Here is an 18,162-nt window from a genome sequence, read left to right on the forward strand (position 1 = left end):
GGAAGTTTGTTCTTATAGGGCTTTAAACAGAACTTTCGGTAAAATCGGAGCTCAGAAGAAAATAACAGAAATCTACGAAAGCCCTTTTACGAAACCCCAAAACTAAAAAGCAGGTCCAATACTTCCACAGAGGTAGCTGTTTGGTAGTTTGTGCAGAGAGAGCGTGATGACGTTTTATTCTAAGAGCTGCAAACATAAGTGCGGCTTAAAAGTCTACATGAACGATTGGTACAATTTTGGTGGGATCTCTACCAACTTCCCTAGTTTGATGGTAGCCAACTTTCACGGTCTTTATTTAATTACGGCAAAGCACATTAGGGCTATCTGCCTAAGGGGAGGGATGCATTCGTGGAGGACTTTCTAAGGGAAATTGGCTCGTATATACGTTACACATGGGGAAAACCACATAAACGCCCATGCAGCCATCCCGTTCGCGGGATTCGAACCTCGGACCGAACTATCAGTGTTCAGTGACAACGTTCACGGTCGACGTGCAAAGTATTGATATGTTTCATCAAGATGTTAGTGGTTCGTAGATTTTTATTTCAGATCTTCAGTGTTATTTTCAATAGATCTTCAGAACTCTTTTAGCAGTAAGAAATGGCAATCCTCACCTATCACTGTTGCTTTCATTGAAAATAAAATTAGCATCTCATTGTAATGAGAAAATATTAACAAAGATGCCACTGAAAAAGGAAAGAAATTTGTCTTGATTATATAGACATTAGCAAACTCGATACTTATCAACGTAGCAAAATTGATTTTTCATAGAGTGAAAGTTAAAAGTCTATCCAAAAGGATATCATAAGATCTGAATGCTTGTAGTAATTTATTAATCTCATAAGACAAAATTTTGCCCTCAAATTCATTTAAATGCAACAGATTTTTTCAAAACAAGTTCAATTTCAAAATGTCTTTACACAGTGATTCTAGAAACATTCTAGAATGCGAACAATAATTATCCTACTCCAAAAAATTTAATGATTAGCCCTTTTAAATGCAAAGTGTAAAATTTTAATAATAATTCAAAATCATGACACATGGTCTAACAATATAATAAAAAGCTAAACTTACTATAGTAGTATAAAAAGTGCAAACAATGCCTATAGATAGAACGCAAAACCAAACTTTTAGTCCAGTCACTGTAAGGAAAAGGTTTAAGAACAATTATTTTAGTATGGAACAAGAAGATTTAAATTTAAAGTACGTTTTCAGAATTTATTTTGTAATATTATACAAATAAATATTAATAATTTTAATAATGTATGTATTTAATAATAATGTATGTAATTTCTATGTATAATATTATAAGTATAATATTATACATAATATTATACATAGAAAACCAAATATTTAATAAATTTAAAGTGCACAATGGAAGTTAAAAAATAAATGTCCCTATTATTAAGATTTCAATTTAAAATTTCTTTCTTATCAACGCAGCAATGTAGATGATGTAATTGAATTTCATTACCTCGTTATAAATCTGCACAAACTATTAATTTTTTTCTTATTATTTAAACAAAAGTACTTTATTTCATATATGTCCAAATATTTCAACGACCTTACGCTTTAAATGCCGTAAGAATTTCCTTTTGTCTTTTAAATATTTGGTAGCATAGATTAAATTAAACTTGATCGATATTAAGGGAGATCCGACATAGGTCTCTGTTCCTTAGGTGTGGTGTATTCAGTTATGGCAAAGCACACTAGGGCTATCTGCCTAAGGGGAGGGATGCCTTTCGTGGAGGACTTTCTAAGGGAAACTGGCTCGTATACACGTTACACATGGGGAAAACCACGAAAACGCCCATGCAGCCAGCCCGTTCGCGGGATTCGAACCTCGGACCGAACTACCAGTGTTCAGCGACTTTACCGCTCGGCCGCTGGTGGGCCCCTCTGTTCCTTAGGAGTAAAACCTTACTATTGAAACAGAGATAGAGAGAGCTATGTTTGATTGCTCTAGAAATCAATAGAGTTTCATTTGAAGTGAAATCTATAGTTCCTTTTGAATAGAATTCCAACAATGTCATGGTTTTGGAAGCATTAAATATAACATTATGAGCTTTGAAAGTAATTACCTTCAAAAAAAGCTATGAAACGTTGTCAGAAGATTTAGCCTTTATTCTTTTTTAATTCATCTGAAGGTTTTACAAAATGTATAAAATTGCTATTTCTCATAAAAGAATTGGACTTGCAATTCATACTTCTGAGATTTTTATACCATGAAATTCTACCGTTGTAAAAAGAACAGAATTGGTTTATTTAGTTACGAGAAAGGCATACAAGGGATATTTTCTTAAGCTATATCTCAGTTTTGAGTAGGAGTACCCAAAAGGACAAAATACGAGAGTTCTGAAAGTTTCAGTTGAATATTTTTTAACCAAAATGTAATCTTTGCATAGTCAATTTGAGTACAGTTTCCAACAGTATCGCAATATAAATCGGGATGCCTGAATAAAAGAAAGGCTGAATAATTAATTATAGTCCTTATGATACGCTCGTTGCTACAACATTAAAGAAAAGAAAAATAATTATCAAAAAAAAATTCAAGTTCTGGATTACTGCTGTCCTTACCGAAAACTGACCAAACCATTAAAAACAAACAAACAAACAACAGATAAATGCACCCTACATTTTGTAGCAAAATAATTATAACTAAACAAATTTCAAGAGTAATAAATTAATTTCGTATGTAAACTAGTTACATTAGAATATATATTTCTAGAAACGAGAAAATATTTCATTAAATGTGAAGCACTTAAGGAAAAAGCTCAAATATTATTTATTTTTTTAAAAATAAATGAGCAACAAAAAATGCCTCAGGACAATCAACAGTTGGGTAAAATGCTTTTGCCACTAAAAATAAATAAATTGTCAATGAAGAAGCAATTTTTCATCGCAAGTTATGTATAAAAACTGTTAAAAGTAAATTTAGCGATCTGCTGTGAATAAAATTATAAAACCATTAACATACCTTGAGAAAGAGCAAGCGAAGGAGCATACATTACAATGGCCATGTATAAAACCTGAAAGAAATAAAAATGCAGATTAAATTTTTAAAGCTTACTAAGCTGTCAAAAGAAATTGTTTTAAAAAACAAAAAATCGGATTGTTCAACTTTTTTTGCTTAAAATGGATTTTAATAATTTAAAAGGGGTTTTGTACAAATGACATTTTTAAAATATTTAAAACGATTGTAAATTAATATACGCGTATCTTTAATTCTCACTTTTACTTTTAAAGTTATACTATATATTAAAGTATGTACACTTTTGCGACGTATGTTTGTTCATGTCAATAGCGTCTTAAAAGAATGTAGTAATTCTCATCATTTGTTTCGAAAGTATTAACCTGTCAAATACTCAAGCTCTTTCATACGAATAAATGTGCTTAAGAAAAACACATGAATACAATTTTTCTTTTCAACCCTTATTTATCACATACATTTCTTGAATGCTTTGAACTTGAGTTTAGAAACTTACTGATTATTGCTAACTGTGAGATCTGGCAGGACACAAAACAATAAACGAATTATGATGCTAAGAGTCAATTTCGTAATGCAAAGAAAAATGAATTTGTTGGGCAATGTGCAGCAAAACTAAATTTGCAATATTTGAAGGTAATTTATAAAGCTCGTTAGGCCTTTCAGAACAGAAAATTTGAAAAATCAATCGTACTGTAATCAAACCACGGATTTTCCAGTTACTAGCTGAATGTATTGAGTTTTATACCAAAAAGGCATGATGCGAATAATAAAAATAATATTATGTATGCTTGTTCTGGGTATCTTCCTGAAAACCGCACTACACGGCTCGCAATTTAAACTCTTCATTTTAGGAAGGAGTCGAAGACTTCCAAAGCTCTCATAGGGAGTTCAGCATAATTCAGTTACACAGCACCTCCGGAGGGGGGAGGGGGGGCTCGAATCCCAGAGGCGCAGATTATAAAAAAAGTTATCTCTATGAGATAAAATGCCAGTAGCTATTTCTAAATTAATAGAACATGTTGGTAGGTCACTGCCTTCTCCGTCTTTGCCAGGCTCTCAAACTGTATAAAATTGCTATTTTTATTATCAAACTGTATAAAATTGCTATTGCTGTTACATTATGCTACTACTTTTGTTATGAAGTGTTCACTGTAGCCATGATGGCTCTAATTCCTTTGGCACTATAGTAATCTGTGAAGAGCGTAAGAGAAAGATTACGGCAGTTGGGTGAGGGGTGTTTGCTCCACAGTTCTGAACAGTAGCATACAGTAAAGAGCGTCAGTTTCTTCTAGGAATGTCACAATGCCTTACAAACTGTATAGCTAAATTATCAATATTCTCCTCTTGTATGTCTTTTGTGGCGTCGGTTTCAGCATATATAGTTACCAAATGGAGAATCTATGAACAAGATGCGAGTAACAGGTTAATGCCGAATCATCACGCTAAAATTTTACTATACGGGATGTTACACAATGATAATTTTTGAATAAACCATAGACAGAATCTTTTTTCGTAAACATTTAGGACTACTGTATTTTATTATGCCTTGTGACTGGGGTATAATGGAAGCTGTTCACTTGACTTGAAAGTCTGGAAATCATTTTATGTCGTTCAGTTTGGCTCTTCTATTAAATTTATTGCAGTTATATCAGAGATAGTTTAAGCTGGAAGCCAAAAATACCCTCAATTTATATTTTTTTATATTCTTTTATATTCTGTCATTATAATAATGGCATTGATTAATTAAGATCGCTACAAATACCGCAAAAAAATTCCGAAGTATATACAGTCTCATAAAATAGCATAATGCACACTAACGTAATGACTCAAGATTCACGAAATGGTGTTGACTATCGAAAAACTGCAAACGTTATCAGATAAGGATTTTTTCACCAAAAATATTCTACGGAATTTTAAAATTATAACTTCATGGGCCAGGTCAGTAAATAGCGGGAACTCGTTATTTTTTTAAAATCAGATGACAAGAAAATACTATGAAGGTAATGTAGAATTCAGCCTAGACTACTCGTTTAATAAATCTACCCATAAGGTCGGGTATTATGAAGTTGCTGATTTACTTCTTTAGAATGTTATCATATTTAATGAAACGTAGTACAGTTGCCGGTTTAGTAACTATACTTTTAGTTTATAGTTACCAGTTTATTGGATATATCTCGAATTTAAAGTGATAATGTTATATTTTAGTCCTTCAGCATTCAGATAGAGTTGGTTTATTTATTTGATTTAATTATAGCAAAGCACTCGAGGACTATTTGCCAAAGAGGAAGAATGCCTTCGTGAAGGATTTTATAAAGAACAAATAGACTCAAGACAATTTTATTTGATAATCTCCGCTTTTGCAGATAAAGGATAAGCAAATCAAAAGAGAAAAGCTTCCAAGAGACCCATCATAAATCATGTTTTGTGCATTTTGTTTCAGAAAAGTCTCAATCCCACGGTTTTGCTAAATTACGTACTATTACGAAGAGAGATTATGGAACTATTTAACAGTTTTAGCGATTACTTGACAAATGCAGTTTTTTAGGGAGGAAAATAAATTTATTCAGAGAAAAAGTACTAAGGCATATGGGCATTAAATTTAGGTACTAAGGCATATGGGCATTAAGTTTTATAATTATCATTTCTGACATAAAAATATTTAATTTTATTTACTGTTATTTTAAGATTTCTCTAAATTTCTCTAGCATAATCTTTCTAAATGTGAATATTATCGACATTTGAACACAAATACATAAAAATGTTCTTCTAAATAACATATTTTATAATACTCCCATGTACAATTTTGTTCCTCTCATATGCGTTAAGAATATACCAGGTTTTTAATTATATTATTTATTATTAGATTCGTTTTCTTTATAAATAAATAATTTTAATCTAATATCTATAAAATTTTCGCATGTCTTCTTATATAATTTTCACACATTTTTATTATTGTTCTTATTTTAATTACTCAAGATCTTAAGTTTATAATTCATACATAGTTTGTTCGGAAGCAAATATTTAATACTTTTTGATTTAATTATTTACTTGTATGTCACTCATTTACTGTTTTGTTGTTTTTCACCAATATATGATTCCATTTTCTTCAATAAAAGTTAACAAAGTAGTTAAACAGCTTGCCAACAATAATAAGAAAACATTAGAAGACCTGCGTGTTCAGACATGATGTATAATCGTGTTAAAGCTTCAGACATGCTTTAGACGGTGCAAAGTAAGTTTTTGCTTTCTTCAAAAAATTATTAGGACGCTTGATTTAAAGAAGCTTCATTTGATGTTCTTCCATGCTTCTTTTTCCATTGTCACATGTCCGGCACAAATTCATAAAACCTTTAAGCACACAATGAATAACTTTAGAGAAATAATTATTGACCTCATTCTGTCACAGGTGTACAGCCGTTAAGGTGTGAACCAAATAGTTTAGACACTGAATAAGAGGAAACATTTTGAGAGAGAAGGAAGTATGTCACAGTTTTTTCCCAGAGGAAATTGCTCAAACATATGTTTCTATCTTCAATATAATGAAAAATTTGCCTTTATCCGTTTGTATAGTTATCCTGAAGCCGAAATTTGTAAAGTTGAATTCCCGCAGTTTATTTCAATAAAATTTGAGAAAGAATTTCACATGACAAGACAATAGAGTAATATCCCTTTATATTATTAGATGTAGTGTTCCTGAACGAGGTAATGCAGATATTAATAAGCTGATTAGGATATGAACTCAAAAGAAAGACAAACAGTATTTTAATAATTTTGTCACTTTGTCTTCTAAACTGAATATACCAAAAAAAGTTTAAAATATTTATTACAAAAATTTTATTTTACCAAACAGGAAAGCCTTACGAGAACTAGCAAGCTAAATAAATTTTGAGGTAATTGAATAACTACATTTTAAGTTGCTGTTTTAAAAGACACAAGCTATATATGATATAAAAACAGCTGCTCCATTTTACCTGCTCAGATAGAGAAGAAAGCTGACCTCTCAGCAATATATTTACTCTTCGCAAAAACAAGAATAATTGCCGTCCAGACGATATTGTTTTTAGGGAGGTGCACTGTGGTATCGAAGTGCCCGGGTTCGAATCTCGGAGACGGCATGGATGATTATAAATGTATAGGGTCTTTGCAGCATGGGGCACTCTGCCTCAAAGATATATGGCGAGCCGAAAGGCCTCTCGTGTAGAATGGTGGTAGGGAAGAGGGATGGACCCTCGGACCACCCGCGGATTGCTCTTCCTCAAAATTGAAGTAGCAATAGAAGTCCAACCTCCTTGAGGCTCTGGCAACACTTCTTCCATGAAATTCATGGAGAAAACAACAAGAAGAAGAATTTTCTCTTTCTAAAAGTTCCCCTTATTTTCAGCAACATATTCAGTTAAACAAAGAGCTCAAGCGGGGTCGGTATTAACCAATTGGGAATCGATGAAATTTTAAAGGGGGGGGTGATTAAGGTGTCGCCTGGGAGTCGAAAGCCGAATATGAATTGATAACTGATGGGCATAATAAAGATCGAATTGATAGAAAAATTATTAGTAAAATTAATAATTGTTTAGTTATAAAACTGCATTAGGTAGTAAGAGAAAAAAATCATAAAATATATGTAAGGTAAAAATATACTAAATTATTTAATATATTTTGAAAATGAATAATATTTTTTAATGTATGGATTTTTTATTCAATAAGGGAAATATGAAAAAGTAAAACTCAAGAGCCAAAGAAAAATAATCTGCGTCAACACATTCAAGCGCCACCATCACATTAATAAAAAAATTCTGGCTTTGTGCAATTAGAGAATCTGGAATTTTAATTTTGAAAACTTGTTTATATTTGTACTATTAAAAATAATAATAAAGCAAAAAATAATCAAACATAAATCTAATAAACCAATTTTCCAAATCTTTCGTTCAGACTGTTTATCTAATTGCTATCTTTAAATAATTCTTGTGCAACTATTTATGATTATGTTGTATATTGTATATTATAGAGAAAAAAGTATGTGGATCGATGACGAAAACCATTCTATTAAAAGTAGTTGGTGCAAGAAGGTGGCAATCAAAGCTAAACTTTCGAAAATGTAAAAAATGAAATTTTATACAACTCAACGTTTCTTAAATTGACTTTTATCTAACTCTGTTGTTATTTTTCTTACCCTCTTCTTTTCCTCTAGATTTTATTTTTTTTTTTTTTACGAAATTCAGCTTTAATTTTAGATGTAACTGTGTGGCAAAATTTATCAAAGCTGCATGGTCTTAAATCCCATAAACATAAATTGAAAATTTCACCCATTTTTTTATTCCTTCTGAAGCAGCTTCTTTGTATCTCACTTTTTCGCATGATGAATTAAAATGTATTACTGTAGAAATAAATTTATGAAATCCGCCAAAATAGAAAGGAATCTCTATATCAGCTGGATAACGCCTGACCACAGACTGCTCGCATCAGCCAACATGTTCTGCAAGGTGTACAGATGCTTTCCTGGCCACCGTCAACTCCTGATCTCTCACCAATCAAATACATTTGGGATGTGATTGGATGCCATTTGCAGATCCTGCCATTACCGCGTTCAAAAGACGAACAGTGGCAAATGGTTGACAAGGAATGGACAGCCATTCCTCCAGATACCATCCCGTAGTCTCATTGGCTCTGTACCTAGACGTATTACACTGTATATAATAATGTAATTTATGAAAATTAATTAACACAAAAACATACGTTACAGCACATAATGAATCGTCAAAATTGAGCTGCTAAAGTTTCAGCACAACTTTACAACAGTACTTAAATGTAAGCTTTGTAAACAATTTTTTAGTTCTTACTTAACACTGATGTAAACAGATCATGTTTACAAAAATGATTTGTAACGTGGGAACATCACGCCTGTTTCTAATGCAATATATAATGTCCTGAAACATGTTGCCTGTACACACTACAATAGATAACATTTTGAAAAATGCACCTGCTCAACTATGTATATCGCAATGTATATCATATAATTTAATGCCTTTTATTTGAGCTAATTTAACGCTGAAAGGTAGGAGTACCGTTGATGCCACCGGCGGTTCCAATACTTGTAGTGCCCGCTGGAGTCACAATTTCCATCACGACTCGAGGAATGATGCCAGAATGTTGTTAGTTTTCTAGTTAGTGTATGGGGTTAATACCTACTTACTTAGGGTAAATATTAGGTGGTCTCCTCACTGCTACATAACATAACAATCTACTTTCTTACCTGCTTGGTCGTACCTTCGGTCAGGAGCCTGCACAGTGGCATATAAACATATAAAATATAACCGTACTGAGCCGATACTGTTTATACTCAGTATTATGTATATAATTTCGAAATAAAGAGCATTTATTGTTCGTTGCTGTCTTTTTCTGTCTGCTGAGTTTCATCACTTTCTGGCCATTTCTTCTTGGTGTTGCATTTTCAATGTCGGGTAGTGTATTTAAAGTGCAGGGTATTATCAAAGTTTGTATTAACATTACTTTACTAAATAGATAAAATAAAATTTTATTAAATAAATTAATTTTATCAAACAGATCTGTTGATGCTATAATAATATCTTATCTTAAAAGTGCTAAACATTGTATGAGTAGACACTGAGGTCAAAACTTACCATCTGAAGCGTAAATATTGTTGAGCATATCGTTCGTACAGCTCGATTGAATCGAAGCTCCAGGTACTGAAAATATAACCAAATTAAATAGATAATTAGAAATACGAGTAATCTATGCATTGCACTGAAATCAAGATCCCAATCATAAACTATGCTGGGAGAAGTACAGTAATAAAACAAAATACTAACACTTTCAAACTATCGTAAAATAGAAAATTTTCAAGTAACTTATATCTCAAATTAAGTATATTTGTTATTGCATTGTATGAAGAAAGTCTGAAGGAAGAGTAGTTGAATTACTTCTGCTTATCACGTGATAAGTAATAGTAGTATCTAATAACGTATTTCATTAAATTCACAACAGTAGCAAATGTAAGAAAGGAGAAGAAGGAAACAAGAAAGCACAATAAAACAGGTAACGAGTGGATAAGTTCTCGAAACACTGGCAATTCGAATTAGATTGGCTTCAAATCCCAGATAACGGCCCAAATGCATGGACTTTTATCTGGTTTTCCCCATATGTAAAACAAATATGGATTACTTTCACCTAAAAAGCCTCCACGAAAGTATCCACCACTTTAGCTAGGTAAATATTAGTGTGTTCTGTCATATTCAGCTAAAAAAGAATAATATAACAACGTTATTAGTCTACAATGACGTACTTACCCAGTGTGTTGTCTATATTTAAAATCCTTCATTGCTTTAAGATTATACCAAGAATTTTTGAGAGAAAGAACATCAGCATTTAAAATTTTGAGTGAAACATTCTCATTATAAATAATCTTAAGGCCACAGAAAAGTTTTTCTGAAGTAGTCTGCGAAAGACACACTGCTGGCCACCGTAAATGCAACACCCTGAAGGAAGCATGCAAATAACATGAAATTTACAACATGCATTAGCGTCGGTGAGATACGCAAATGATTAGAATTTCACCGCAGACGCACATCACGCGCGCCTGTGGCGCCACTTCAAAGCGCTATTTAAGGCTTGGAGTTTTCGACGATTGTGTTTTTCTTGTGGTTTTTTCAAAAAAAAAAAAAATCAATTATGCCTCGTAGTAAACAGAGATCATCGTTTGATCAAGTGTCCGAGTTCGACAGAGGAAGGATAGTGGCTTACCGAGAGTGTGGATTTCAGGGAAATCGGTAGTCGTGTTCGACGAAACCAAACAACTGTAATGCGGATATGTGACCGTTGGATGCAGGAGGGTACGACGGACCGACGTGTTCGATCGCATCACCTCAGTGCACCACTTCACGTGATGACAGGAACATTGTGCGCATGGCAGTGACGGATCGCTCAGTCACATCACGAACCATAGCACAGCCCATTCAGTCTGTAACGCATCATCCAGTGTCTGCGCGTACCATTCGACGCCGTTTACAGCAGAGTGGTCTGTCCGCAAGACATACATTGCTTCGTCTACCCTTGACGTAAAACCACAGACGTCTCCGCTGCCAATGATGCGATGAAAGAAGGATGTGGATGGCAAAATGGAATGAAATTGTCTTTACTGACGAGTCACGCTTCTGTCTGCAACACCATGGTGGTCGGATTCGAGTCTGGAGACACCGTGGAGAGAGGATGCTGAACAACTGCGTTATGAACCGCCACGTTGGTCCTGCACCGGGTATTATGGTATGGTCGGTAATGGATATCACTGTCGCATTCCTCTAGTACGCATTGCCGGTACTTTAAACAGCCAGCGCTACATCTCCGAGGTGTTGGAACCAGTTGTCCTTCCTTACCTCCGGGGCTTGCCCAGAGCCATATTCCAACAGGATAATGCGCGACCACACCTGGCACGCATTGTACAAGGGTTCTTCGTCAATCCCCACGTTGAATTGCTTCCCTGGCTGACTCGCTGTCCGGATCTTTCGACGATAGAAAACATGTGGTCCATGGTTGCTGAACGATTGACCCAGATTACATCCCAAGCTGCCACACCAAATCAACTTTGGCAACGTGTGGAAGCTTCTTGGTCTGCTGTACCCCAAGAACACATCCAAAGTCCCTTTGAATCAATGCCGAGGCATGTGGCAGCGGTGAACTACAACAATGGCGGCTATTCTGGCTACTGATTCTGGAAGTAACCACACTCCACGGAAGTCTATAAATTTAATCATTTGATACTCGGTCAACATGTTATCTACTAAATAAATTTTGTTGTGATATCTCTTGTCTTTCTTGGTGTTGCAATTTGGGTGGCCAGCAGTGTAATAGGAATTGCTAGTACATTAGAATATTAGAAAATTCTTTCGTCTGTATAATTGAAATTTCTGTTTTAGAGGTAGTATATATGCTTAGGTGACGACTGATCATCCTTTTCTACAGTACTGCTTAGAAAAAAAATTACGTTGATAGTCATCTACGAAAACAATTATCATTAAACGTTTTATTAACCTTGGAAAATTTCACTATTAGCCTGAGGTTCAGCGTGGTAGAGCTGCGGTCAATCAACTTATCAGTTAATAACTGGCAATCGACCGTATCATCCGGACTCACGTCAACACTGTAAATACAGCTGCTCGATGAGCAGTGAAGTGTCGCTATTAAATACAGATTTAGTTTGAATATGCTTTCAATTAACAAATTATACAGAGATGGAAGAGAACCAAATGTTGCGCAACTACTGTTGTAAAATAATAATTCTTACAAGATAATAGAAAATTTCAAATGAATATTGCAATACTACTCTGAAATGCAGATAAACTAAATTAAGCTGAATACTTTTGTTAGTTAAAATTAAATTTTAAACTTAAATATTTAATTATGCACGGCACAGAAAAATATTATTTCATTCGTAGTTCAGTTGTGAGAATAACTGCTGTTTTTCCCCCTTGAGTTGTGAGGATAGCTTTCTGGGAGTAAATATACTTAAATTCTTATTTCCGAAGACAGAGGTTTAAAAAAACACATTTATTTCTAATTTAATTTAATTAAAAGATGTCTCTTATCTAATAATCATAACACACGATTAAAATACGTACATTAGAAACATCCAGCACTTTTTATCAGGGATGCAAATGCGAAAATTGTAATTAAGAGCTTTGAATTTATAATCCAAAAATTAAAGGAATTTTATGATAAAAAAATATTAAAATGCGTCGCTATCAATGCAAAAAATGTCGTTGCCTAGTTTCCAATTTCAGTAAAAAATTGAAAATTAAAAACTAATATTTTGATTATTTTATAGGCTATTGTTTTTATTTTAAGCTTTGCAAGGTAGACAATATTTAGAATCAGTTGTTATTCTTTTATAGTTATTTTCAAATACTGAAACGTGTCAAGAGCATCCGTCTGCCAAAGCAAGAACCTTGCACCAGAAAACTAATCAGTGTTTATATTTAGATGACCCAGACATGATTTCCGATTTGTTTATAATACACGCAATTTCGATAATTGTTTTTAATACCCTAAAGGAAATGAAAAAGAATAATAATTCTATTGCATATTCTATTTCGGGGAAAAACATAAATTTTGCTGTTTTCTAATGTAGCAGAAATTTTGTTACTTTTAAAGCATTTTTAGCATTTAAAATTGAGAGATTAAAAAGAATAAGTTTTACTTAACAAGCTGTTTCGAAATTTTAAGTTCTTTTCATAAAAATTTTAGATCGGCAGAAGCTACTTAAAATTAGTAAAAGATTTTCAAAATATAAGATTAAATATTTCTTTTTATTAAATGAGTTTTTTTATAAATGAAATTCTCATAAGTTTTGGCTTTTAATTAACTATCTGAAATTTTGCGAGTATAAAACAAGTTCTTTCATATGTGACTCAATTACAATATAATATTTTACTCTAGAATATAGTAACATTCAAGAAGAAATTTCAGATGTTCACAGCATAGATAATAAGAACAGCATGTTTCACAGCATAATTCAAAGTAACATTTGTTTACCCTTTAAATAGTTTTTTATGAAATGTATGTTACACTTTTAAATGACCTTTGTTTAAATTTTTTCTTTACAGAAAATAAGTGTTTGTGAGTTTTCATTTAACTCCAGAATTAAAAACTCTTAACATTAAATACAAAATACTAGGACCCGAGTTTGGAAATATCTCACTAAAAATAAAGTTAAAAGTAACTGATGCACGAGTTTTTCCCTTTAATTAAGGAATTAAAAATCGCTGCACAAAAATACAAAATTCTGAGACTCGAATATAAAATTCCGAATGTTCAAAACTAAAATTAGGCATATCAAATCGATCAGTTTCAGTTTTGCATAATTTTAAAAACATTAAATTAACATTTCTAAAAAAACTTTAATATTGCTACGGGAAGCTGCATAATTGTTGATTTGAACTTAATTGAAATTGAATGTAAATGAATTACAAATATCAAATTTCAGATTTGACAATCTTATATGTTCAGTTCAAAGAAACGAAATTCTAGAAACATGGTTCATTCTCTCGAATGATTACGAAACAAAAATGGGATGAATCATTCGCCATTAAGAAGGTTAATAAGAAAAAAGTCTGAATCAAAAAGTAACTGGTGTGCAAAAAACATATTTTTTTAATATTATTTGACTATTTTAGATATTGTCTGATAAAAATGCTTAAAAAAGCAATTATTCACCCAAAATTCCCAACATCTGTTAAGCGAATTTTAGCTGCATATTTAATGAGATATATTTGTTAAAATGTTTTTGCTATGTTGCCTATTTTAGATTCAAAAGGACGATGCGTGACATTTAAAAATTAAGATTGATTATCATGTTGAATCTATCATGATTTTCTTATACTAGGATATATCTCTAATTTCTCAGAAGAGCTTTTCAAACTAAAAAAAACTTCAGTTTTTAAACTTCAGTTTTAATATTTTATCACCTTAGATTCACTCTAAGTTCCAGTAAGGAGCTTGGGAAAAAATGAGTGATGGATTTCACATACAAGAAAGTAGTGGATTTATGATGTTATTTTGAGATGATAAAAATAAAATATTTGTAAACAATAAAATACTTGTAAATGTTTCGCGAGAAACTGCTAGGATTTTCAAGAGGACTAGTGATAAATAATTATTTTTTAGTTACTGTGTAAAAGTTTTATAAGATTATTATTATTAATAAGGGTTACACAAGAATAAAAGGACTGAGAGGCGCTGACCTTGCTTCTATGACTGCCTTTCTGTACTAACGTTATTCCTGTTCAGACAAAATATTTAATTATTACTGAGGAGTTTCGCTCCACGACTGATTATCCTTTTCAGTATTCTGCTCAAGTTCAAACTTTACAAACTTCCGCTCTAAGAATTCAAATTATTCAAACTTCCGTCCCAAAAATAGTTAACTTTTTCCGTATTCAGCTCATTAAACCGGATTTATCCTGTTCTTTAACTGCAGAGGCGAGATGGAGATACCAAGGTGAAATCTGCTAAGGTAAAATACTTTTGCTTTAGGCTTAGTATCTCTCAGCTTAAAGAAGAGATAAGTGCAGGAAAACTGAGTGAACTGGAGATGCAATTACGAGTATTAGAAAGCCAAACCCTACAATTAGTGACGACCAGAAAGATGTAAATGAAAACACGCTTCGGAAATTTTGCTTAAATTTGCTGCTGTAAATTTCGTATAATCGAAATTTTGAAAGATAAACATGAATTAATTATGTCTGGTTATTAATATCAAAATCTTTAAAACAGTAATAAGACTATTCTTTCGTCGGAAGTAAAGAATAGAAAATGAGATAAAGCAAATTTCACCAGTAATAGTAATATTATTTAAACAGCAATTAAATGTTTAAGTCAGTATACCAATCAGTTTTTTCCTCTTGTCATTACATTTCATGTTTTTATTTTAAGTTAAGGATATCAAAACATTACATTAAAAAAAAACTATTCCTAAATTTTACTAAAATTTAATTTTTATATATTAGGGAACGAATTTAAAATTGATAACTTTACACTTAAAAGTAAATTTAACTTTATAGCAGTAAACATTTACTTAACACTTGATTTTTCAAGCTAAGTGATGTCTTAGAAACGCAAATTTGGACTTAATTTTAATATGAATACTTCTTTGTGTCTATGTATTGATTATCTCTATTTAACTGATAGTACGTTTTTACATGATTTGGATATTTCAGAACTTTTGAAAGTCATAAAGTTTTAATAATTTAATAAGCAAATTCAGAATATCGTTAATAATACGCGAATAACAATAAACCCAAACGTTTTTAAATATTTCATCAATTATCTGTAAAAATATAAGAATTTGACAAAAAGTCAAGAAAAACACAAAATTCAGAAAGCGCACCTGTTAGTTCGAATCCCATCGAACGTACTTGTCGCTGGTTGATTGGTTAATTATTTGAATACGGCGAAACCAACGATCACGTGCCTGTAGCATGAGTTCGCGGAGATCACACAAAAGTAAGAAATCCGTGCTTGCAATCCCCTCACAAGACACAGTCTTCAAACTATTATGAGGTGTTAGACGAATGCTTTGACATTGCAGCAGCAACAATTTGTTCAGTTTCGCCACATGACTTTACAAGAGTCATAACTGATAGCGCAAGTCCAATGACAGCACAAGAGAAGAGAGAGAAAAAACTTTTGTTGGAATTACAATGTTAAAATTATATTTCAATGTGCCCACCTTCGTAGATGAAAACACATTGCATGCGTAAGATTGTCGACAATATTGACAAACGTAATATCGTAGTAGGAATCTGTAAAACTTCTCGTTTTATGGCATCTTTCAATTCTGACAAATCTTGTGGATTTGCATACTGGAGATATTTGCTGGAGAAGAGGAACGTTTTCATAGACCAAGTTCTAAGAAAAACTCTCTCTTATCTACGTTGTACATGGTAAAAATCATAAAAACATCCATTCAGCTGACCCATTCTCCGGGAATTAATATTTGATTAAAAAACCCTGTAGCAAGTGTGTGGCTTTGTGTATAATTAAAGTTTTTGATTACAAGGCTTTACTTAGCTTTTCTGTTTCTTCCGGTGTTAATTTCTACGAAGTAATGCATACAATTTTCAATCGATCTGCTTGAAGAGGCTATTAGTCTCAATTCATTGCAATGATTTATCATTTGATGCATTTATACTACTACAAAGCAAATATAACGAGCTACATATTGCACAAAAGCTAAATACGTGATAATAATTGTTCTGCCTCATTTTAACTATTAAATCATTCATAGTTAATTACGTCGTTGATTTGGTTAAGTTTGTTGATTAAGAACAAGTACGCAAATGCTCAAGAATGTCTCCCCCTTTGTATTACTTTAAATATACTATTTTAAAATGGGCTTCTTGATGCCTTTCAAAACTGAATGTTAGCAACTGTTATTTATTTTTTTAATGTTTTCCTAAGCTTTCGCAGCTGATTTGGTCCCCTGCTGTCCCTTCACTTGAGTCAAGCACCTCATTGGCCTCACTCTAGTCCCGGCTGCGATGCTGAGATCCAACTATGCTTCAGCGTATGGCTCCATTCAGGTATAACTTGGTTTTATTGTTTACAATGTACACTTATGAAACGACTACTATATCATGGTGAGCTCTGTCTAACTACAGACAGAATTGGCATCATTTTTATATTGAGCAAAAGAAATGTTATTATAGGGAACTTTATTATAGATTATCATTTATAGCATTTCTGACTACTGCAGGAGACAGAAGGTTAACTAGCGCAGAAGACTGAATGCTCATTAACTTGTAAAACTAATTTATTCATTTGAATATGACTTGTAAAAATATTTTGTATGCTTTTAAAGGTAGTTAATTTAGGTGCGGAGATATGATCTTAGCTTAGACTCAGCAACTTTCTGACCTCAAATTTTATCTTTATTAAGTTTAAAAGTGGCTTACAGGTTTATGCGACGTGATCAGAATGAAAACTAAAATACAGGCTAAATTTATTAAATTTCAGAATCATTTATAAAAATAATCAAGAAATAGTATTATTTTCTAGATAAAAGTGAGCAATTTTACGCCTTTCTAAATATTGAGGACATGAATTATGATCGTTATCAGCTAATACCGTGATCAATTTTCTCTTCTCTTGCGCCACAGTAATCGTGGTATGGTTACTTATTTAAGTTAAATTAAATTGTGAACAACATCTGTTTCAGATTATTGTTTAATGATTAATTTTTTTAAATTACCCTACCATTTGAGCATACTTTATCAGATCAAGTTTTATCTTACACTTACTTTTCACTGTGGTTTACAATAATGGACTTCAGAAGAAACTGAAAGTGTACTTTTTTAAAGTCAATTGCATTCAATTGTCGTTTTGTACAAACAACATTCTACTTATGTTCTCTTCCTTTAAATTACTCTAAATCGGTTACAGAAGATATATCAGAAGATCAAATGAATATAAATAAATTAACAGTATGTTAAAGGACTTATCTCAGTGACTGTGCTAGTAGTTCGTCGTTATTTAATTTATCTTAATTTTAGCTATAATTATTTTGCGAGATCCCTTTTAATTTATTTAATAGCGCAAATAAAAGTTTGTAAGATCTTGTTCTCTTCACTATCATACAGTTTAAATGATTTTACTAGTAAACCTGGCGA

The 18,162-nt window shown here is 32.3% G+C and overlaps 1 protein-coding gene across 2 annotated transcripts in view; it reads right to left on the minus strand.

The window, feature by feature from the left end:
• Positions 1-18,162, minus strand: part of LOC118183434 (sodium-coupled monocarboxylate transporter 1-like) — a 90,328-nt gene that overhangs the window by 56,943 nt on the left and 15,223 nt on the right. For both annotated transcript variants that reach the window (XM_035352967.2, XM_035352966.2), the window contains exons 2-4: positions 9,625-9,690; positions 2,978-3,029; positions 1,075-1,142 (exon numbers count right to left, since the gene is read on the minus strand). In XM_035352967.2, coding sequence (XP_035208858.1) covers positions 1,075-1,142; positions 2,978-3,029; positions 9,625-9,690 — 186 coding nt within the window. The remainder of the gene's footprint in view (positions 1-1,074; positions 1,143-2,977; positions 3,030-9,624; positions 9,691-18,162) is intronic.

Source organism: Stegodyphus dumicola, chromosome X1, assembly GCF_044657685.1.
Source record: "Stegodyphus dumicola isolate Sdum_Otavi_A_Nest chromosome X1, ASM4465768v1".
In the NCBI taxonomy this organism is placed as follows: domain Eukaryota; kingdom Metazoa; phylum Arthropoda; class Arachnida; order Araneae; family Eresidae; genus Stegodyphus; species Stegodyphus dumicola.